This window comes from Pelodiscus sinensis, chromosome 25 (genome assembly GCF_052426305.1).
Source record: "Pelodiscus sinensis isolate ZL-2025 chromosome 25, ASM5242630v1, whole genome shotgun sequence".
Classification (NCBI taxonomy): Eukaryota; Metazoa; Chordata; order Testudines; family Trionychidae; genus Pelodiscus; species Pelodiscus sinensis.
In genome coordinates, this window is record NC_143076.1 from 17717450 (window position 1) to 17740145 (window position 22696).

The 22696-nt window shown below is 45.1% G+C and overlaps 1 protein-coding gene and 1 long non-coding RNA gene across 3 annotated transcripts in view; one reads left to right on the forward strand and one right to left on the reverse strand.

The window, feature by feature from the left end:
• The window catches only part of LOC112547518 (uncharacterized), a 78680-nt gene extending 76213 nt beyond the window's left edge, over positions 1–2467 (reverse strand). The window contains exon 1 of the long non-coding RNA XR_012897767.2: positions 1879–2467. This is a non-coding gene — a long non-coding RNA (uncharacterized LOC112547518). The remainder of the gene's footprint in view (positions 1–1878) is intronic.
• A 214-nt stretch (positions 2468–2681) lies between these two features.
• LOC102462950 (tubulin-specific chaperone cofactor E-like protein) overlaps positions 2682–22696 on the forward strand; it is a 114111-nt gene continuing 94096 nt past the window's right edge. The window contains exons 1-6 of one of the 2 annotated variants that reach the window (XM_075909746.2): positions 2682–2893; positions 4591–4665; positions 9541–9690; positions 14708–14847; positions 17584–17765; positions 19734–19990. In XM_075909746.2, coding sequence (XP_075765861.2) covers positions 2752–2893; positions 4591–4665; positions 9541–9690; positions 14708–14847; positions 17584–17765; positions 19734–19990 — 946 coding nt within the window. In that variant the 5' untranslated portion in view covers positions 2682–2751. Of the gene's footprint in view, positions 2894–4590; positions 4666–9540; positions 9691–14707; positions 14848–17583; positions 17766–19733; positions 19991–22696 lie in introns of those variants that run through there. The other variant, XM_075909744.2, reaches the window with a different exon arrangement.

A 22696-nucleotide genomic window follows, 5' to 3' on the forward strand; every position in this document is an offset into this window, starting at 1 on the left:
TCCATGGGTAAAACCCATTTCATCAGAAAGTTTATGCCCTAATAAATCTGTTAGTCTGTAAGGTGCCGCAGGACTCCTCGTTGCTTTTGCAGGTAGACTAACATAGCTTTTAGACTTTTTAAAGGAGTGTGATGATGCAAAGTCTCATGCTACCAAGAGTGTCAGATGTCTTGACACTGACAGCATTCCCCTGCATCTTGGGACCAGTGTTAATGGTCTTATTTCTGTGCCTAAGAAAGCTCATGGTACCATCTACATTTTTTGTTAGTCTTGCAGTAGGCTAGAGACTATTAGTTGTTTTTTAAGTTTTTCCAGTTAGACTAACTTGGCTACACCTCTTAGTTCATTAATAATTATTAATTGTTCAATAATTGTTCTATAAATGGATATTTAAATGTTAACACAATTAGCAGGGTGCAGCACAAGGATCTGAAAAATGAACAGCACTTTTCTTAGTACCCCTTCCCCTAAGAAGAGCAATACTGGGTCAGAACAATGGTCCATCTAGCACACCATCCTGTCTGTCAACAGTGGCCAATACCAGATGCTCCAGAAGGAGGGAATGCAATAGGTAATCCTGAGGAGAACTCTCCCCTGCCACCCATTTACAGACAAATAGAGACTAGGGACACCATTCCTACCCAACCTGGCTAATAGCCATTGATGGACCTAACCTCCATGAATCTATCTAGCTCTTTTTTGAACCCTGTTAAAGTCCTAGTCTTCCCAACATCCTCTGGCAAGGAGTTCCACAGGTTGACTGTGCGCTGAGTGAAGAAAAACTTCCTTTTGTTTGTTTTAAACATCATCATCATCAGGGCTTGACAAACCCCGACAAGAGCTACTCACCAGCCCCGGCACTGCGCACATGCAAAGCGCCGTTGAATAGGGTGCACGGAGCAACCGGCTGAAATCTACTCACCATGAAAGAGTAGATTCAGCGGTTTGTTGAGCCCTGATCATCATAATCAATCAACACCTGTTGGTCCGATGCCTCCCTCACTATTTCTATCTTTCCCTGTCCAGTGCAGAGTGGCTTAGTTTCTGTAGACTAGCTCCACAGCTCCACACCAATCTACTATATCAGTGTTTCTTAAACTGTGCTCTGCGGAGCCCTAGGGGCTCTGCGAGACATCTCCAGGGACTCCGTGAAGTTGACAAACTGGAAACATTGATAGGTACAACACGTACAATCAGTGGACTGCTGGGGCTCCGCATAAATTTTTACGCATGTAAAGGGCTCTGGAGCCCAAAAAGTTTGAGAACTGCTGTAACTATATCATCTCCTCATTCTCTGTGGGGTCTGCCTCTCCTTAACCTGATGCCCATTAATTTTATTTGGTGCCCATTATTTTTATTTCCCTAGTTTTTATATTGTGGGAATAAGAATAACACTTTTCCTTACTCACTTTTTCCACAGCAGTCATGATTTTATAGACCTCTCTCATATCCCCTCTTCGGGTAATTCTAGACTACTTTTTATTTTCAAAAGAGGATATGCAAATTCTGCGGGAATTTGCACATCTTCTTCTGGTCACTTTTTCAAAAGCGGGTCTTTTGAAAGTGAAAGTCTGGACAAGGATTTTTTGGGGGGAAAAGCCCTTTTTCAAAACACCACGTAAACCTCCTTTTCTAAGGAGCTAAGGAGGATTTAGTCTTTTCTAAGCTGAAAAGTCCCAGTCTTTTTAAATCTCTCATCATATGGGACCTGCTCCAAACCCTTCATCATTTTGGTTGCCCTTTTCTGAACCTTTTCCAATGCCAATGTATCTTTTTTGAGATGAGGCGACCATGCCTGCATGCAGTATTCAAGAGGGGGGCATCCCATGGATGTATACAGAGGCAATACTATCATCACCAGAAGTAAGCACCACTCACCTACATGTGCCAGAGGCCTTCCCTGCTGCTTTCTGCTGAGCTTGTTGCTCACAGATGATGCAGTAACAACAAGATGGTGTCTCCCTGGCATCCTATGATGTCACCCTGTGTGACTGTGATGTCACTGAGTGTAACCAACAGCAGCAAGATGGTGTCTCCCTGGCATCCTATGATGTCACCCCGTGTGACTGTGACATCACGGAGTGTGACCAAAAGCAGCAAGATGGTGTCCCCTTGACATCCTATGATGTCACCCCATGTGACTGTGACATCACAGAGTGTGACCAACAGCAGCAAGATGGTGTCTCCTTGGCACCCTATGATGTCACCCTGTGTGACTGTGACGTCACAGAGTGTGACGCAACAGCAGCAAGATGGTGTCTCCTTGGCATCCTATGATGTCACCCCGTGTGACTGTGACGTCACGGAGCGTGACTCCATGGCAGCACTGGGATGCTGTCCCCTTCACAGGGGGCCGCGGGGGAGAGGAGGGGGACACGCGGTTGCCCCTGTAGCACCGCCAGGCCGGGGAGCGCAATGCATGCCGGACTCTAGGCAGCGCGGCTCCTGCCAGGCCCCGAGACGCCCCTCCGTCTCCATGGTAACCTCCCTTGGCTTCCCCCACCCGCACGCGGCTCACGTGACCCGCGCCGCCCGGCGCTCACGTGATGTTTGGTTGCCGAGAAGCTGTTTCCGGGTCAATGCAGGACGCGGCGGCAGGGCGGGGGCAGAGCGGGGCCGGGTGAGAGCCGGGGGGCGAGGGCGGGGAGCCGGGGGGGCTGCGACTGGCCGGGCCGTGCCGGGGGGGGGCCCCGCCCAGGGGGAAGGGCCCGGGCTGCAGTCGCGGGGGCCGTGGCCCTGGCGGGCGGGCGAATGCGGAGTGACTCCGGATCCCGCCCTCTGCGGACTGCGCCTGGGGAAGGGGGGGGCCCGGGGGGGCTTGTGGGGGCATCGCGGAAAGGCCTTTCTGGGGCCGCCCCGAGAGTTCGGCATCCGCCCGTTCACCTAGATGCCGGTTTGTTATTTCCCCCGAGGCTGCGCGCTGCCCCTCAAGTGCACGAGTGGCCGGGGGGGTTGCTACATCGTGGGAAAGGACAAGCGATGCGTGTAACCCGAGAGATGGCGGGGGGGGGGGTCTCTCCGTCTCCGCTGTGTGTTAACGTCTTTCCAGTTTTAGTTCTGCCTAGAATATTCCACCCTTCTCCTGCCTTACCACTGTAGAAATGTAGGACAGGAAAGGACGTTGAAAGGTCATCTAGTCCATTTCCTGAGGTCCCCCATCCTCTCCTAGACCATATGTGGCAGCTGTTGGTCTAATTTATCATGAACCCCCCCCCCCCAAAGGAGGGGAATTCCACCACCTCCATCTGTAACTTTCTTTCAGCGATAAGTTATTTAACAATAACAAAAGTTAGTCCCAATATCCCGCCTATATTTTCCTTGCTCTAAAGTAAGCTGACCTCTTGTTCCACCTTGAGTGGACATGCAGAAAATTTGATGATTCTGTTAATGTATTTGCAAACCCAGCCTTTGGTTAGACTAACCATGCCCATGTCTTTCAACTTTTCTAATAGATCATGTTTTCTACATCTTATCACTTTTGTTGCTCTCATCTGAAATCTCTCCAATTAGTCCACTTCTTTCTTAAAGGGTGGTGCCCCAAACTGGACTTTGTACTCCAACTGGGACCTAACCGGGGTCAAATAGTGTGGAACAGTTCCCTCCTGTATCTTATATAGGACTCTCTTTCTTGTTAATACATCTTAGAATGACATTTGCTTTTTTTCACAACAGCATCACACTAAATGCTCATTCAATTTGCGATCCTCTATAACCACTAGATCCTTTCTTGTAATACTGCTGCCTGGCCCGTTATTTCCTACTATATTTTATATGTGTGTGTTTTCCATCTGAAGTGCGGTACTTTGCAATTGTCAATACTGAATATCATCTTATCGACTTCAGACCAATTCTCCAGTGTATCAAGATAAATTTGAATTTTACCCTTATGCTCAAAAGTGCGTGCAAATCTTCCCATCCCGGTGTTATCTACAAGCTTTATCACCATACTCCATTCCACTCCTTCGTCCAAGTCACTAATGAAAGTATTGAATAGTACCAGAGAGTACAGATCTCTGTAGGACCTCTTGTTATAACTTACCAATTTACAGTGACTTGTGATAGCTATTCCTTGATCTTTCAACCCACCTTCTAGTAATTTCATCTAGACCATATTTCCCCATGTTATTGATGAGGATTTTATGTGGAACTGCACCATGAGCCTTACTGTCCATATGTTACTTCTACTACTTTCTCCCTGTCCATGAAGCAGGTTACCCCACAAAGAAGGAAACTACATTGGTTTAATGTGATTTTTTTTTTAAACATATCCATGGTGCATTCTTTCTCCAGAGTTAAACAACATTATTGTTGCTTCCTCTCTCTAAGGACTTTTAAATATTTCATAAAATTTAACTAAAGAAACCTTTCAGTGCCCTCTCCGTCCCACAGTGAAATGCAGGTGCACCTAGGGTAGAATAGGCATCATAGGCATCTGTTTCACAGCACAGAGCAGCACTATATAGCAGTGTAGGACAGGATGTGAGGAGTATCCTCTCCAGTTGGTACTGCATGGGGGCTTATGGTCCATTCTACATGCATGTTAAGCGATATGACTAGCATCAGTTACATGGTCCATTTCTTTCTCCCCAGTCGCATTAACCACTTCAGATAGATGGTTCGGTGATCAGATGTGCTTTAGCAACTCCGATCAAAATCCTTATAACAGTGAGTAGGAGTTATTTTGTGTGCAGTATTTTAAAGGTCTTGAAAAATAAATTTCCCCAGTATTTCATGGAAGACACATATCTTAACTTCAGTAAGCAAAGAGCATGTTATGTTGCATTCATCCCTTAAGCAGTATTTTGTATGTCCCTGTGCATGTCAGAATGCATTGTTGATTAGCAGGATAGGCTCTGCTTTGGGGCAGAGGGAGCTTCATGCTATAGGAACTTCATGAAAGTTGACCTCTGTGCACCTTAGATCACTGAAACCAAAAGCATAAAAATCTGGTTTACATTTCATTTCCCTTGGGTTGTCTGTTTTGTATTTCATTGAGTAGGATGTGTCAGTTTCACTCTAGTTACTAGTTGGTTTCACTTTCTGGTTCTCTTGTGGGTAGCATACAGTTGTTGGTTGAGTTCACAGCTTTTGGTTGAGTTCACAGCACTTTAGAGAGAGGGTTAAATCCAGAAAAATACTTTCCATTGACACTTTTAAAATATTGTGGGTACTTTTTTCAGAGTAGATTTTGTGGTTATTTCCACATTAATACTTGAAGTCTTAGTTTTAGATCTAAAACTAGTTGGTGTCCCTTTGATTAGCTGTGTAAAGATGCTCAGATTGCAAATTATTATGTCATTTTATGCAAGAGACATATTTTGAAATACCATATGCTATCCTTGCATTTTCTGTTAACCTGGAGTGGGCAATAAAATAGTGGTTGGTTGCTAAGGTTAGTCCTTGGATAGCTGCTGCTGCTATATTTATGTGCACCTCTTCAGGTACTGGTGACTGCAGCTCCCATTGGACACGGATCAGAGTTCCAGGCCAATAGAAGTGGCTGGAAGCAACACAGACCAGGGCATTGCTTCCTGCACCTTCCATTGGCCAGGAATAGCGATCTACAGCTAAAAGGAAAAATGAAAACATGACCTATGAGGGAAGACTGAAAGAATTAAGTTTGTTTAGTTTGGAAGAGAGACGACTGAGAGGGACACGATAGCAGCTTTTAAGAACCTAAAAGGGTGTTACAAGGAGGGAGGAAAAAAATATTTTCTTTAACGTCTAATAATAGATCAAGAAGCAATGGGCTTAAATTGCAGCAAGGGAGGTTTAGGTTGGACATTAGAAAAAACTTCCTTACTGTCAGGATTGTTAGGCACTGGAATAAATTGCCTAGGGAGGCAATTTATTTGTCTTCTGCAGACAAAATTGATTTGCTAAGCTAAAATTCAGAATTAAATATTAGTGGAGTATTTCTGATTTTATTTTCCAGTGTTGTATTGAGGTGACTTTTTCTCATGGAATTTACCAACCAATGTTAGCTCAGTGCATGAACAGCAGTGGAGTTGACTAAAAAGCAAAGTAAAAGGGAGAGAGAGAGCGCGCTTTATGGGTGAGTGAGTGTCTTTTTTGTTTAAAAACTTATTGTTATAAAGGTCTGAATGCAAGTTTGGCAGCAAATATTTGTCTCTTCTGTGTGACAGAGCTCAAGTGTATATTAAGATCAGGGCATTTCAGGCCAAAGCCTTAATCATTAGCATGATGCATCCCAACAATGTATCTTGATTCTCAATATGAGATGTATGTTTCAGGAGAGAAACACCCTTCTTGGGATGTTGTCATTCACAAACACTGCACATTGTACCACTGAAATGAAGCTGCTTTGTAAGGGGGAGTGTACATTTAATGGGTGATCAGCCTCATATGGCGATAGAGTATGGGAGAAAGAAAGATTGGCTGAGAACAAAGTGGCAAATTCTTAGAAAAATGCCCTTTAATGTCAACACACGTGGAATTTCAGTGGAAGATAATTTTATCCCCCTTATATTGTGTTGTGCTGTGTAGCATAAGGCTTCTGAATCCCTCCCTGCCAAGCAGAACGGTGGTGGGTTTGAGTTGTCTCGCTGCTTATGATGGTAATTCCTTTGTGATAGAGCTAGGCATGTAAACTACCGTTTGAATGGCTAACTAGTCAAATATATTGTTTAATCGGTTAACTGATTAAAGGCGGGTCAGGTGGCGGGGAGGGCAAAGAAACTCCAATCTGGCTGGAGTGTTCCCTTCTGCCTACTGCCAGGCAGGAGTACCCTTCCTCTCTCCCCCCCACCACCACACCACAGGCAGGGGTTGCTCCATCCTGGCCAGCGCAGCCCATGTCCGCAGCAAACCTCTTGTGGGGCTGGCTGCAGCAGCGCCATGCTCGCAACAGGCAGGGAGCTGCTCCAGCCCCCACTGGTTAATCAGTTAAACATTCACATCCATAGATAGAGGTACTCTAGCTGTTTGAGACTGGAGATATCTCATGCAGGAAAAAGCAAAGTAACACTTTTCAGACAGATCATTTACAGCAGAAGGAAATCTATCCAGCAGATGTTTTGTTCTTCCTTTCATAATCTACCATCCATCTACACCTACAGAGGATCTAAGGAAGAAGTAATTGCAATGGAGAGGGGACATATATGCAGTCTGGTTAAGTAGAGGGAAAACAGGTTCTTGGAGTTCAGATTGATGAAGAGAAATAGACAAGCTGGAGTTGACCTTTCTATTGATAATAGATAATGGTTTATTATTTATACCTTATTGGAAAACTCAGACACCAGTGGCCCAAATTTGACCTCATTTATGCTAGTTTTATTGCATCTCAGGGAATTTGGGAAAATAATTTGAGATAGGTTTTGTATAATATGATTTTTTTTCCTTTGAGGAACTTCATTGGCTTGATCCTGCAAACATGACAATACCATCTAGCTCTTCATGTTTTTCATTAGGAGATTTCAAAGTGCTTTACAAAGGAGCTTAGTGTCATTTATCCACTTTTACAGTTAGGGAAACTGAGGCATCAGACTGTGAAGTGATTTGCCCAAGCTCTTCTAGAGGCAGAGCCAGGAGTAGAACCCGAATCTTCTGAGTTCCAATTCATTGCTCTAATTGCTAGAACATCAGGTCCTGACATGATTTGTCAGGTTGAGTTTAATACAGGAGACCCTCATGATTTGTGGGTGTCTCCCATCCTGGCTTGGGGAGGTGGCAGGAACTAGCAAATTTCACTGTTTACTATCTACCAAGAATTATAAGGGTTTCCTGTATGGGGGGGGGGGGTCCTCTCTCTCTCTCTCTCTCTCTCTCTAGGTTGAGTTTAACTGCAGCAGAAATTTGCAGTTGCTCATGTTTGTCCTTTCCCTGTCCTTAGAAGAAGCAATTGGGGACTCTTTGAAAGGGTGGGATGGCATTGTTTGCTTTAGAAAGACAAAGTTCTGAAACACACAGAGACTTTAGAGAGGAAAATAATTCTTAGCATCTGTGTATTGTTCAACATCTTCAAAGCTCTAAGTCACTATAGACTTCTGTCCTGGGCTGTTAGAATCACTAGTCTTTCTGGATTTCTCCTCATCCAAGATACCTTACAGGCTGTCATTTAGGACTCTGGAACTCTATCAAACTCTTTTGCTTTGCAGTTCCCTTGACTTTAGGAAACACTATTTCTTTTTCTCATAAATATTATGCCATGTTCAGAGCCCTGGGTTGGAAATTAGGACAGATGAGCTAACTTCTATCTGGGATACATGTAGAATGCTAGTCACCATGGTATCTAGGCACTGAGTAACTGCCAGTCGACATTTGATACTATTCTGTAAAGGTCAGCAAACCACAGTACACAAAGCCCTTTGATTTGGCATATAAAGAGCCTCTGCTCGTATTTTCCATCTTACCTCGCTTCATATGGTGCATAAATACCCAAGTGACATGTGTCTTTGAAATAGTTTCGAGAGCTGCAAAATTGAAGTAGTGAAATTTATTTTTTATGGGTGGCCGAGCAATTTCTTCATGTGTTTTTGCTTTTGATTCATGGCATAGTATAAACATCCTAATCCAAAGCCTCTACCTTCCAGCCCTTCCTCCATGCCTGGAAAGCAGTCCCAGTTTAGCACCTTTGGCAGTGGTCGGATGGAAAAGGCCGATGTTCTTTTTCAGGCTAAAGCTTACTGTGAATGAGGCACTGAACATGGGAGACATATCTAAGATTAATAGTTCGGATTAGAACCTGTACCCTACCATTCTGATCTAGGCTATGCCAGATCCTCTCAATGGGAGCAAGTCTCACACTTTTGTGCTTTAGCTGCCTCTTCTGTAAAATGGAGGCATCACTTACCTGCCTTACAAGAGCATTATGAGGATTCATTAATGTTTCTGAAGTACTCTGCAGTCATTGTGGAGAAAAGGAACTATGTAAGTGCAAGATGTTGTTATGATGACAATGGCAGTTCAATTCTAGTGTAGGATTTTTATTGTTTTGTCATGGGCATAGTTGTATTAATCACTTTGGAATTCTAATTACTGTGTCTTGTGCACGTCAATAGCTATATGTTGTTTCTTTGGGTGTGTAATAATTATCTTATGCAGTTTAGTGATCATACTATACACATAGCTCCATTCATTCTGACACATCCAGGTACATTAAGAGCTACATGCATTTAGAGCAGGCAGGATTTCAGTTTTTATGATCGCGTTTAAAACATCCCAGCAGAGTAAACTTCATGGAACGTGGTATATCCCCTTTGAAGAGAGGTAGGGCTGAGTTGTGTCGGCCAGAATTCAAATCTGTCGATTCAGGTAGTCTATGAAGTGTTCATTGTCACTGTTAAGATCAGTAAGCAGCCCTTTTTTGCTGAGAGTCACTGTCTTGGAAATATTTCAGGGTGCTTGTGCATGGAGCAATGACGTGTTATGCTCTGTTTACTCCCAAACTGTCCTTAGCTTTTTTTAAAAAAATTGTCCGTTACTTAAAGGAGTTGCCTAAGATTCACTGTTGCCATCTGGAGATGAGCTGACGAGCAGTGGATTGTGGATATTATCTGATGTTTTCTGCATTGACCGTAGAATTCCAAGAAGGGAACATGGATCAGCCCAGTGGAAGGAGTTTCATGCAAGTTCTTTGTGAGAAATACAGCCCCGAGAACTTCCCGTATCGTCGAGGCCCTGGAATGGGGGTGCACGTCCCAGCAACGCCGCAGGGTTCGCCTATGAAAGGTAGGGTTCCTACTGGATCTGCTTATACAGAGTTTGGAGGGAAGGATCATTTTGTCCCATGCCTCAGGGTTCCTCAGCAGTGTTCCCTCTAGAGCTGAGCAGCAGAGCTTCACAGGTGATTAATCAGCCCCACCCAGTTAGTCAGCTCCCTGCATGGAGTCCTGAGCCCCTGACTGGCCAGGGCTGATTGATCACCTGAGAAGCTGAGCTGCCTCCAGCTTAGAGGGAACACTGGTCCCCAACCTTTTTCTTTCTGAGGTCCTGTCCCAACACGCTATTAAAAACTCCATGTTTCTGCTGTACCGTGTCAGTATTTGTTCTGTATATAAAACCCAGGGCAGGCATTGTGGGGGCAGCAGGCAGGGCAATTGCCCAGGGCTTCACACTCACGGAGGCACTGCAAAGCTAAGTGGCTCAGGCTTGGACTTCAGTTTCGGGTAGTGGGGCTTGGTGCCCCGGGCTGCAGCCCGCATGGCTGGGCTTCAGCGTTCTGCCTTGAGTCCTAGCAAGTGTAATGCTGGTCATGCTTGGTGGGCCCCCTGAAACCTGCTTGTGGCCTCCAGGGCGACCTTGGATTCCTGGTTGAGAACCATGGATTCATAAGATGAAATAGGGATTTTTTCAAAGGCTTTATCTAGAACTGGGTGAACTTTGCAACCCTTTGGATTCTAACAACTCATGGTTTAGCTGCCACTTATTTGTCAACCTCCATCTCCAGTTGTGACTATTGTTTAAATTCACAATAGACAATTGTGATTTTTGGGGGGGGGGGGATGGAGAGGAGAAGACAAGGAAATTTCAGTGTTGTGGAAATGAAAATAACTGGGTTTGGCAGAAGAGCACAAAAATGAGAGAATTCAGTCGAGGGCAAAACGTAGCATATGCCACTCAAAGCTAACGTCAGTGAAGAATCACCTTAACAACATTTTCAATATATCCTCCTATTTACATAAATGGCTACAAAAGCTAACAAGAAGGTTCCTGTCCATATGTTCTAGGCATCCCTCAGATAACTTAATGCCGTAAGTACAGCAGTATAATTTAATATAACTTACCATCAATGAGCTAAGTAACTTCAAAGCTCAAATCCTCCTCCACTAATCCCCCACTCTTACTGTTCCTCTCTTATCCAATAACTGCCAAATACCAGGAAGCATAAGGGAATAGAGGAAAGAGCTCTTTATGAAGATAATGATCTCTTATTTTGTGCATATGAGAAGTAGATCTCAAAGAACGTTACCTGAGTGAATAATAAAAAAATGTGCTCGATGCTTGTCATTTGTTTCGTCCATATGCTGAATTTCCAAGTTGAAGTGGCCTGTTACTACGCACCATACATTTTTGAGAGAATTCTTAGCAGTAGAATTCCTCCATGAGAGGCAGCATATCTTAGTACAGGCAGTCCCCGACTTACGCGGATCCGACTTATGTCGGATCCGCACTTACGAATGGGGCTTTTCTCGCCCCGGAGCTCACGGGCGGCGGGTCGCCACCCGTGTCCTCCGGGGCGAGAAAAGCTTCTCCCGGTCTCCTTGGTCTGCTGGGGGGGTCCAGCAAAGCCGCTGGACCCCCTCAGCAGACCAGGGACACCAGAGCAAAGCCGCCCAGGTGGCGGGACTCCCGCCGCCTGGGCGGCTTTGCTCTGGTGTTCCTGGTCTGCTGGGGGGATCCAGCGGCTTTGCTGGACCCCCCACAGCAGACCAGGGGGACAGGAGCAAAGCCGCGGAGCACGCCCGCAGCGGGACAACCCAGGCGCGCTTGGGCTGTCCCGCTGCGGGCGTGCTCCGCGGCTTTGCTCCTGTCCCCCTGGTCTGCTGGGGGGGGGGGCAGCTAGTGCCCCCCCCAGCAGACCAGGCTTTTCTTGCTTACCCCTGGGGTAGAGCAGCTGGGGGCTGCCGCGTTGGTCCCGCAGCGCCGCTCCGGACCAACCCGGCAGCACCCCAGCTGCTCTGCCCCAGGCATCCTGATTCAGCCACTGCTGGTCAGTTTCAGCAGCGGCTGAATCAGGACACCTGGGGCAGAGCAGCTGGGGTGCTACTGGGTTGCTCCAGTAGCGCCGAGGAGCCGTGCTACTGGAGCAACCCAACAGCACCCCAGCTGCTCTGCCCCAGGCATCCCCAAGTCAGCCGCTGCTGAAACTGACCAGCGGCTGACTACAGGAAGCCCGAGGCAGAGTTGCTCTGCCCCAGGCTTCCTGGAATCAGCCGCTGATCAGTTTCAGCAGCAGCTGACTTGGGGACGCCTGCGTTTCTTAAGTTGAATCTGTATGTAAGTCAGAACTGGCATCCAGATTCAGCCGCGGTTGAAACTGATCAGTTTCAGCAGTGGCTGACGCCAGTTCCAACTTACATACAGATTCAACTTAAGAACAAACCTACAGTCCCTATCTTGTATGTAACCCGGGGACTGCCTGTAGTCACAACACAGAACTAGAAGTCGTTTTTTTCCCCTGGCTCTGTGACCTTTGTGTCTTAGGCCATATCACTTATAGCCTGATGTTTTTGAAGTGCTAGGAAGCTACACTTATAATGAACTAGAAGACTGATTGCTCAGGTCTTTCATGGCTTGGGGTTGGTGATGTGGGGGGGGGGGGTGCAGGTAGGGTTGCCAGATGGTTGAAACAAAAATACCGAACACCCCTCCCCCCCCCAAAAAAAAAAAACAGGAAAAAATTTGGGGTGGGGGGTGGACCAAAGTTGTTGAGCCAAAAAAAAAAAAAGACTCCAAGGACATATTAAGCCAAAAAAATAAAAATTTAAAATGAAACAGCATGTCCCCTTTAACTGCAGGGATAGGAACAGCGGAGTAGTTGAGCACTAAGACCCAGACATTGCTTCCCCTAGGTCTTCTGGCCAGCAGCCATTTTGTGCTGGCAGCCTTGGGGAACCAGGTAAGCATTGGGGCTGGGGTCAGGGGGCTGGGGGTGTTGGGAGCCTGGGGGGGAGAGGGGCAGGCGCTGAGTGTTTGTAGGGTTGCCAGGTGCCCGGCATTTTCGCCTCCTGGCCGGGGAAAAGTTCAGAAAATACCCGACATCTCAGGTGTCCAATGTTTTCTGAATTTTTTTTACTGGACAGGAGCTGAAAATACCGGACTGTCCGGGTGAATACTGGACACCTGGCAACCCTAAGTGCAGGAGTCAGGGCAGGGGCTGGGGGGCTCAAGGCAGGTAGTGGGGGATGCAGCAGTGAGGGCATGGAGCTGGGAGGGGTGGAGGAGGCTCAGGGCATAGTCCTGGAGGTGGTGTTTCTGGGGCTGCTCACAACGGCAAGGATGGTGCTGTAGCTGCCGGGGCCTTCGCAGCTCTTGCTGGTGGGGTGTGCATCCAGGGATCCAGGATGGTACTCCAGCTCCTCCAAGGGTCAGGCTCTTTCAGGGGTCAGGGCTGCACAGTCCAGCCCCCAGTGGTGCTCCTCAGGGTGAGGGGCTGTACACCCCAGCCCCTGCTTGGGGAGAGGGTTGGGGCAGAGGGGCCATTTACCCAGTCCGGTGGCTGGCAGTGTGGAAAGCCCCGTTCCCACCTGGCCACTTTTTTTCCTGGTGCAGCCATCTGCCCTCTTGTGGTCACTCTACAGTCTATCTGTCCCCCCCCCGTGCTCGCTGCCCCCAGTGGTTGCTCTGCAGAATTACTGTCCCTCCTATCGGTCCCATTTCTGTCCTATCAGTCCCCTCCTTTCCCATGTCTGGCACATCCCATTTTTTCCAGGCACAGCCAAACCCTGACCTGGCTTTAAGTTAGGATAAGAGGAAGTCGCGTACCAAATCTGGTGGTCCTAGCTCTTACCATTTCTTGAACAAATGGATTCATGGATGGACGGACTCACAGAAAGACAGATGCATAAACTCTCTAAAATGTATAGAGAGATACTACGAGACTACGGTGGGATGTTTGGGTACTTACCATATACAAAAATTGTCTGTTTTCCTATTCATAATAGGCACAATAGCTGCATCCCAGGAAGGTTCTATTGAGCAAAGGAACTCTCAGTCCAATTTACGCCCATATTAAATTGTGTAAGGTTCTATAACAATCAAGCTTTTAGAAAACCTAAGATCAATAAAAATGCTACTTTGATTTTTTTTTCCCCCTGTTAAATGTTTCAGTGGAGGCAGTTTTAAAACAGCATTCTTTTGCCATGTTTGCCACTGAAATGTTGCAGCCTTGTGCTAAAGCAGGGGTGGGCAATAAAAGAAACGCAGCCCGTGGGGTTAGTCCCTGGTGGGTTACCGCCGCTATGTTTACCTGCGCCTCAGCAGGTTGGCCACGAATCGCCATTTACAGCCAAAGCGAGCAGCAGGAAGCACCACGGACCGTGACGCCGCATTCCACCGCTCATGTTGGCCATGAATGGTGATTCGCAGCCAACCAGAGCTGCAATCCTCCAATAAGAGAGAAACATGGAGGGTGGAGCCCTCTAGGAACTAACCCTGCAGACCAGATCCAGCATGTGGGCCAGAATTTGCCCACCCCGGGCTAAAGTAAAGTTGATTAGAAACTGATGATAAACTAAAACAGACTGAGAAATATGGTTTCACTGAGATAAGTGAGAGAAAACACAAACTGTAATCAAACAGCATATGTAGTGAAATCACTTCATGTGTTTATAATTTTCCCTCATTTTAACCATCTAAAGTGGACTTGTTAGTACAGAGGCCTGTGGAGTAGCCATGTTTATCTGTTTCACCAAAAATGAGGCGTCCTGTGGCACCTTAAAGACCAACAAATTTATTTGGGCATAAAACTTTTGTGGGCTGAATCTACTTTGTCACATGCAGGAATGGAAACTTGTAAATTTGTTAGCCTGTAAGGTGCCATAGGACTCCTCCTTGTTAATACAATTATCTGTCTTTAAAATGTAAGATCACAACCGGATTTGCTTGGAAGATATAAATCACTGTGTGACTCCTACCTTATTTATTAATCCCTTCCTTTGTTGGGTGTCATACTTGCTTGTGTTCTTCGATAAGGGATGATCTTATGAAGCTGACTGGAAGGCATCTTGTTCCTTCCCCGTTTTAGATCGCCTCAACCTTCCAAGTGTTTTGGTGTTGAACAGCTGTGGAATAACCTGCGCAGGAGAGGAGAATGAAATCGCTGCCTTCTGTGCTCACGTGTCTGAGCTGGATCTCTCTGACAACAAACTTGACAACTGGCACGAGGTAAAGCGATTATGCCTGTGCCTTGCTAAATAGCAGGAATAACCGCTCCTATTACTGTATTTATATTGTTAGACATACAAGCATCTCAGTTGTTTAAAGTAGGTGAATGTGTTTGTTTTAGAGTTCACATTTGAACATCATGTGTATTGCTCGGTAGCTGTCAAAGTAAATAAACTTGATCGCGCTGACACATTCAGGGTATGCCTACATCGGAAACAAACACTACAGAGGCACAGCTGTAGCACAGACACTTGTAGCAACGTGAGAGGTGGTTCTGTCTGTCTGTATTCTGAGAGGCAGTAGCTATGTTGACAGAAATTCTTTTGTTGGCCTAGCAGTGTCTATGCTGGGACTTAGGTCAACATAATTACATGCATGACATTTTTCGTAGCCCTGAGTAGGGATGTAAGCAAGTACTCAAGTAGTTGGCTACCCGATAAGCTTAGGCTTATTGAGTAGTTGATTCACTATGTGACTACTTGCTTTCCCCCGCCCCTTGCTGCCTTTGCATCAGAGGCAGCAAGGAGGGGGGAATCAGGGCTCCCCCCAGCACCCTCTCTGCAGTGCATGGTGGGAGACCTGGCGCTAGCTGGGACTCAGCAGACCTGGCTCGCACCAGGTTCCAAACCGCTGCGACTTAAGAGCCACCTGGCTCTCTCTACATTTAAAGGCAGAACTGTAGCAGTTTGGGACAGGTGTAAATCGGGACTGCTGGGTCCCGGCTCGCACCGGGTCCCAGACCTATCCCTGTTGCGGCTCTGCAGTTTAAATGTAATAGGAGCTGGACTGCCTGTGTGCCTGACTCCTGCTACATTTCACCTGCTGAGCCACAGCTTATTGACTAATTGTGTATTTGATACAAATTGTATTGAGTACATGATTAGTCAATTACCTGCTTCTTAATATCCTTAGCCCTGAGTAATGTAGTTAAGCAAACCTGACTTCACAGCATAGACCCGCGCTCAGGCGTGGAAACCTGTTTCTTGAGTAATTTTTGAACTACTCCTGCGGGTGAGAAATATACTTTTCTTCAGTGCAAAACACTGGAACAATCATTCCATGCACCAAGAGGTTAATGAGCAATATAGATCACTAACAAAAAGCGAGCAAGCAAAAGGGTTGGAGCAGAGGACTGGCAGCTTAGCATCGTGAGTCCTACTCCCAGTTCGGCGATTTGATTCTGCCATTTTATCCTCTCTGTTTTAGATTTCTCCTCTTCAGAACTGGGTTAATAATACTTGCCTACCTCACAAGGGGTCTTCTGAGGGTTAGTTAATTAATGCTTGTAAAGAGCTGCAAGGTGCATGGATGAAATGCACTACATAAATGCAATATAGTAGTAGTAGAAAAATCCTTTCTCTTGGATCCTCTCCTGCTCTATGTTTGTGAGCCCACTCTTCATTCCTGGAAATTGAGATAGAAAATGCTGAACTGAAACCTAACCTTATTAAAAAAAAGTATCTTAGGTTATTTCCTAATCACTAAACAATAAGCAGATGGATAGTGTATGATGTAAGTCTTCTGACCACAGAACAGGTCTGCTAGGCCAGGGACTGTGTAAGCTCCCAAGCAACTTTTTGCTCACCACTTACCCGGAGGAGCCCTTTTCTGTGGGTTAGAATAGGAGTTTGGTTTCCATGGGCTTGTTAAGATTCTGTGGCAGCTGTCAACATTAGGGTCCATTTGTGCTGGCTGTGAGGATGATCTTGTGGCAGTGACCCATGTTCACTAGGAACAGGAGTGAGCAGGAGCAGCTCATGTTATATGGGCCGACGGAAGGTCCACCGGTTGGTAACTTAGATTCTATCAGTCAGTTCTGGATTAATGCTTATTTGTGGTCATGCTCAATTTAGTTATGAGCCATGTCCGAAGGCAATAGTAAAAGTAACACACCCATTTGCCACCTCCCCCAGGCGGTGCTCCCTATACCTGTCCCATCCCATGTATACAGCCTGCTTCTCTGCTACGGTTCCCCCAAAACATTTGCATTCCCTACTTCTACACACCCAATCACATGCCCCTTAATATATTCTGTACCTTTGATACATATGTCCTGGCTTTCTTCTCTATTCCTGATCATTCATCCTAACGCCAAGCTATGTGTGCAGGCACCTGAAACAGGCTAACGGAATGGCTAGCCCCACATACTGTTCCATGTATGTATGGGCTGAATTATAATCTTCCAACTCCAACCTCATGTGAGTGAGAGAGCTGGTGATTTCACAGGTTAATGGAGTCTGATAAGAAATCCATTGTGCCATGTACAAAGAAATTCTATCAGCTTTTTACTGTAGGCAAGTGTGTGGTCTCTGACTGGTGGGGAATAAGGGAGCAACCCAGCTGTGTAACAATCATATGCTCCAGGGACATGCTCTTGCTTCTCCGGTGGGCTTCTAAGATGCTGGCTTCTATGCTTTGCTCTTTCTTAGGCTGGTTTTCAGGTGGACTTTCTGATCTCTCTCTAGGGATCTGCTTTTCCTTATCAAGCTGCCTTCAGAGTGTAATTAAAGGAACTGTTGAGGTGAACGTGCAATTAGCCAATCCATTGAGATCAGTGAATAGCTGAGTATGAATTACAGATAGCTATCTAGAAGCCTTATTTTTTTAATCCATATAATTTCTTTGGCTCCCAGGCCTGCTGGCGGATCTCTTTCTACAAGATGGAATATTTATTGAATGAGGTCTGATTACCTCCTGATACGTTTCTTTCTCTTGTTTTCTTTTCTCCCCCACTAGGTCAGTAAAATTGTGTCAAATGTTCCCCACTTGGAGTTTCTAAACCTGAGTTCCAACCCTCTGAATTTGTCAGTTTTAGAGAGAACGTGTGCTGGGTCTTTCGCTGGTGTTCGCAAACTGGTGTTAAACAACAGCAAAGCCTCCTGGGAAACGGTCCATACAATACTGCAGGAATTACCAGAGTAAGCAGGGAGAGTCTGGTATGGAAGGAGAAATGCCGACTGCATGTGAACAAAGCTCATAGCAGGAAAGGTTGCTGGGTGGGGGTGAGTGGTTTGAGCAAAGGACCAGGACTTGGTTTCTTTGGGACTTGGATGGGTTTAACTCCTGCCATTGGGCCAACTGAATGTTTTATTGCGTTTCTATATCTGATCTTGCCAAGATCTTAGCATGGGTGCGCAGACACATTGCATAAATCTAAATACTGGCATGCATTAATGAATTAGGGCCTAGATGATTCAGCATGTGACAGGCTTTTCCACTGAGCCACTATTGGACAAATGGCAATGCACCGTGTTAATGGCTTTTGGATGGGACATAAATCTCAGGTCTGGTCAATTGTCATTAAAGATTTCATCATACTTTTCACATGTTAATCTCAAGGTCCTGTCCAGTTTCTACCTTGGCAGTGGCTTTCTACCTCCCTGAAATGCCTTTGCAATTTAAATTGGATATCACTTTCCTCTTCATGCAAATCTGTAAAGAAATCTATTATTACAGTGTACTGCTTAACCACTACGCCCTTAATTGAGACACCACTCTGTTCCCAGGGAGCCAATTTAGCCTACTGATAGCTAACAGTAATGATTGCTGCTTAAATGGGACAATGGTAGCATAAATTCTGTTTAATAGAGACATATTCAGCCATTGCCAACTCTGAGAAAGATTTAATCAGATGTGAAATTCTAAGTTCCCATCTTAATATAGAAAAGTGCTAAATATTAAAAGAAAAAATCCACTGACCATCATTTTTATTCCCATTTCTTTATTCAGTTCAATATTTCTTTTTAAATTTCTTCAGTCTGAATCTTTTTTGTTGGCCTCTTCTTTGGGATGCTAGGCTGTTTATCAGAATCTTTTCTCAGTTCAGAAGATTTCCCTGTACAGTAAAACCTGTGTTATCCGGCAAGCTCGGGGATTAGGGCATTCCGGTTATCGGAGGGTCCCATCAAGCTAAGAAAAACCAATGGACAATAATAGTAAAACTCAGGTTTTTAATAGTGGTAGTTGTGTAGCGAGAGGCGATTGGTGTCTCATTTCTATTTTGAGTTAAAGATAATTAGTACTTCTTAAATAAAAAATTAAGCCAGTCATGGTAAACTAAGCCAAGCATGTGCACCTGAAGATGTGACAGTATTGTGGCTGGGGTCAATGCCGGTTAACAGAGTGCCGGATAACAAATGTTTCACTGTAATATTAATACTTTTGTCATGCCTTATTTAAAGCAGTTAGCACCGCTGTCATCTGATAAATGCATGCCTTTCACCCTGAAAGTTTTCACATGAGTGGTGAATGACTGTTGGCCAGAAGTTGAGGGAGATAGTGTGGTAACAGTCTTTAATGTTCCTGGTGTTCATTTTAAGCCTGGTGTACAGTACGTCCCCAGTGACTTTGATGTTGGGAATGTCCATGCATGTAAAACACCTGAATGGACTTTCAGCCTCCACTTGTGCACTCCTCCCCTTGTAAATGCAGACATTGCTAAAAAAAACCAACCCAGCATGCATGTTTTCACCAGCAACACCAGTTAGGTGGCCCTGGCCAGTGGATTTTATTGGCTATAAACTCTTACAACATTTCTTTATGTTCATGTGTGTGTTTTTCAAGTAGCCTTTCGATATTTATTCCAACAAGTTGGCAGAGTGGGTACAGGCACCTCTGAAACACATGCACAAAGTCACAAATGGTGTCTAAGTAGAGGCCTGGCTGAAAATGTACTCTGGAGTTTGTAGCACTGTGCCAGCCATCTGACTGAAAGATGCTAGAGGAGGTCCTAGCTATACTGAGGTTTCAGAGAGGGCTGGGGCTTGCCATATTTAAGTATTGCTTGGAAAGTGTGTGTATAATGGCCTGTAGGTAAGACCATTCCCTTTGAATAAGAAGCCTTCAGGTAACAACCTGGCTATAAACATGTTTCTTTCTGTGTGCAGCTTGGAGGAGCTCTTCTTGTGCCTTAACGACTATGAAACAGTGTCTTGTTCTCCAGTTTGCTGTCAGTCTCTCAAATTACTCCACATAACTGACAATAACCTTCAAGACTGGACTGAAATTCGAAAGCTAGGAATTATGTTTCCATCCCTGGACACGCTTGTCCTGGCCAATAATCACCTGACAACCATTGAAGAATCAAATGATTCTTTGGCGAGGCTGTTCCCAAACCTGCGATCTATCAGTTTGCACAGATCAGGTGAGGTACTGAAATCGGCATGTTGTCTTTATTCCGTGTGTAAATGATGATCCCTTATCTAAACCATGCAAACTGAAGCATGTGCTTTTCCGGGGTGGGAAGAAGTATGTTGTTTGGATAGTAGCTTCCTACATGTTGGCAGTCTGTAGTGGATTTGCTTCCTCCTGGCTACTTGTGTGTTAAGTAGATGAGAGAAAATGGGGAAAGCACATGCCTGTTTTTTCTTAGTAGGATAAACTTATTGGACATACTAGTTCCAGAGGCTACAGTCATCTTCCGTCTTTAAACAAAGTCTAGAAACTATGCTTAAGTGCAGCCCATGCAGGACTGTAATACAAGCTGTCCGACTAGTGTAGTTCGGTCACTAATTGGACTAGAGACAATTCTGACACAAACCCTACTCCTCCTATGCCCAAACCACATTAGAGCCCTATTTCTCTGCAACGAAAGGTGTTCAAGCTGTGACAGTTAGTTCTAAAATTTTCCAAAATGTGGCTTCTGCTCTTGGTACACTTTTGAGACCTTTGTACAAATGGGTTGCATACATCTCAGGAATGGGATCCACATAGACAAAGCATCTTGAAAAACCATTGCTGCTGTAAGTAGAGTTTTTTCCCTCTTTGGGTTGTGTCATGGCCTGTCTCTGGCTAGAATGCTATGAGAATGGTGAAGATGAACCTGAGAGAATTTCATGCACATCATCTGCCGTATTGCAATTGATTGTCACATTTCCTGTTTTGGGAAGCATACAAAAGAGCTTCCTGCAGTACTTTTTGCCACCAGGATGCAATTTTTCAGATAGATAGGTGTCTTGTGTATCAGCTTGATGTTGACTGATGAACAGACATCACAATGAACTCCTCACTACATGTGACTTTGAGGCTTAGGAATAGCTAATGGTACTGATCTCAAAACACACAAACAGATGCCAGTCTGATAACTCGAGAAACACAGCAAGGAGAAGACAATAAATAAGCTACCTATTTCTTTTTCTTTTTGCTTTCCCTGCCTCTTCTGGCTCTTTCCCACTCTTTAAGTAATAGTTCATTCCCAAGTGTGCAAGATTCATTACGGAAGTTGAGCTGGTATCCAACTGATGGACTTGGATGAAGACATACCCCTGGTGGCAGTAATGAAAAATACAGCCTTCCTACGAATGCTATGGCCCCCTCCCACCATGCTTTCCGGAAAAATAAAGATGTGATGTTTGGAATGTGGGTACCTGAGGAGCCAGTTTGCAGTCTGAAGCGAGGCTACAGTTTAATCAACTTCAAGAGACCAATGTCCGCTTACAGGCACACACATTTGCATGTAGATTACTGGGGAGATAGAGGATCAAGAAGAGCAAAACCCCTCACCCGTGTTTATATATTACATTCTTTCACTGTATTTATGGAAGTTGGTGCACCAGATGCTTTGGCTTACAAAGCTGCCCCAGAGAGTTTTCTTTTCTGAAAGTTGAGATGCAACTGGCATAGCAATGAACACAATTGGTACAGGTTGAACCTCTCTGGTCCAGCATGATTGTAGTTGGGTGGCCACTTAGCATGGGTGTGGCCAAGTTTCCCGCAGTTCCATAAAATGTGTTTATAGCCACTAGTCCTGGCTCTGTGTTTTGTGCTGTTATTTAGCTCTAATTTGGTCCTAATCAACTTCTAACAGCCCAGTAAGCAGTGGAAGTGTTGGTAATGCTGCTAGATAATATTGAACTCCCATAGTGCAGCAAAGTCTCTGGTTTGGCACCGGTCAGGTCCCAAGGGTGCCAGACTAGAGAGGTTCAACCTGTACCTCCAGGCTCCAATGATAGGAAATTATGGGACAGATCATAGGTGCTAAATGACATTTGGCTTCCAACCCCCAAGTGTGACTCCTTCATGAACTGGATTTGGATAACCTAGGGATTAAGTGCTGTGTTTAAAAAAAAATCTGTTCCTTTGCAGCTGTTTTCCTAGTGTGTGTTTGAGTCTCTTAGTTTTAAGGAACTCCATGAATTTCCTGGTGATCTTTTGTTCCAGTTTGGCTGCCTGATAACCTCCATCAGTCATGGGCCCTTTTCCTCCCCTAACTTACAAGAATCAAAGCACACGTTAAAGACTTTCTAGTATAGATCCATTATTGCTGCTGTTGGTTTATTATGCAAAGCCATAGAGGAATTAAAGTATTAATAAAACCCCTTTCACAAGTATCAACATGCTATACAATGAAAGCACCAAACAGTTCTTTTATAGCCTGGATAATAAAACTGCAGCTAACTGACTTAAAAGGTTTCTTTTCTGTAGACTTGAAAAATGCTGAGTGATGTAGAGGGCCTTCCTAAGAAGGCAGTTTGGCCAAGCTCCCTGGAGATGAGGCAGCATATGGATGGTGGGAGGGAGCCTCAAGTTGAAAATAGAACAGAAAGCCCAATGAGAACATGAACTAAATTACATGAATAAAGGGGAACTTTGAGGATGGAGAGTTCTTGGAAACTGATGATTATAAATCTTCTCCACAACTGTTCCTGAGTTGCCAGTGTAACTGCCTACATAAAGGCAGGGTGTGGAATTAAAAAAAAGTGTCATCGATGAAATGCACCACTGTGTTTTGGATAGCATTGGTAATTCATTAGTTCAATTGAGACTGCTGTTTGAAAGAATGTCGCTATGGTTCACTGGTAAAATAACATGAGCATGTCCTGAAATTATGGCCACTGCTACAAGATCACAT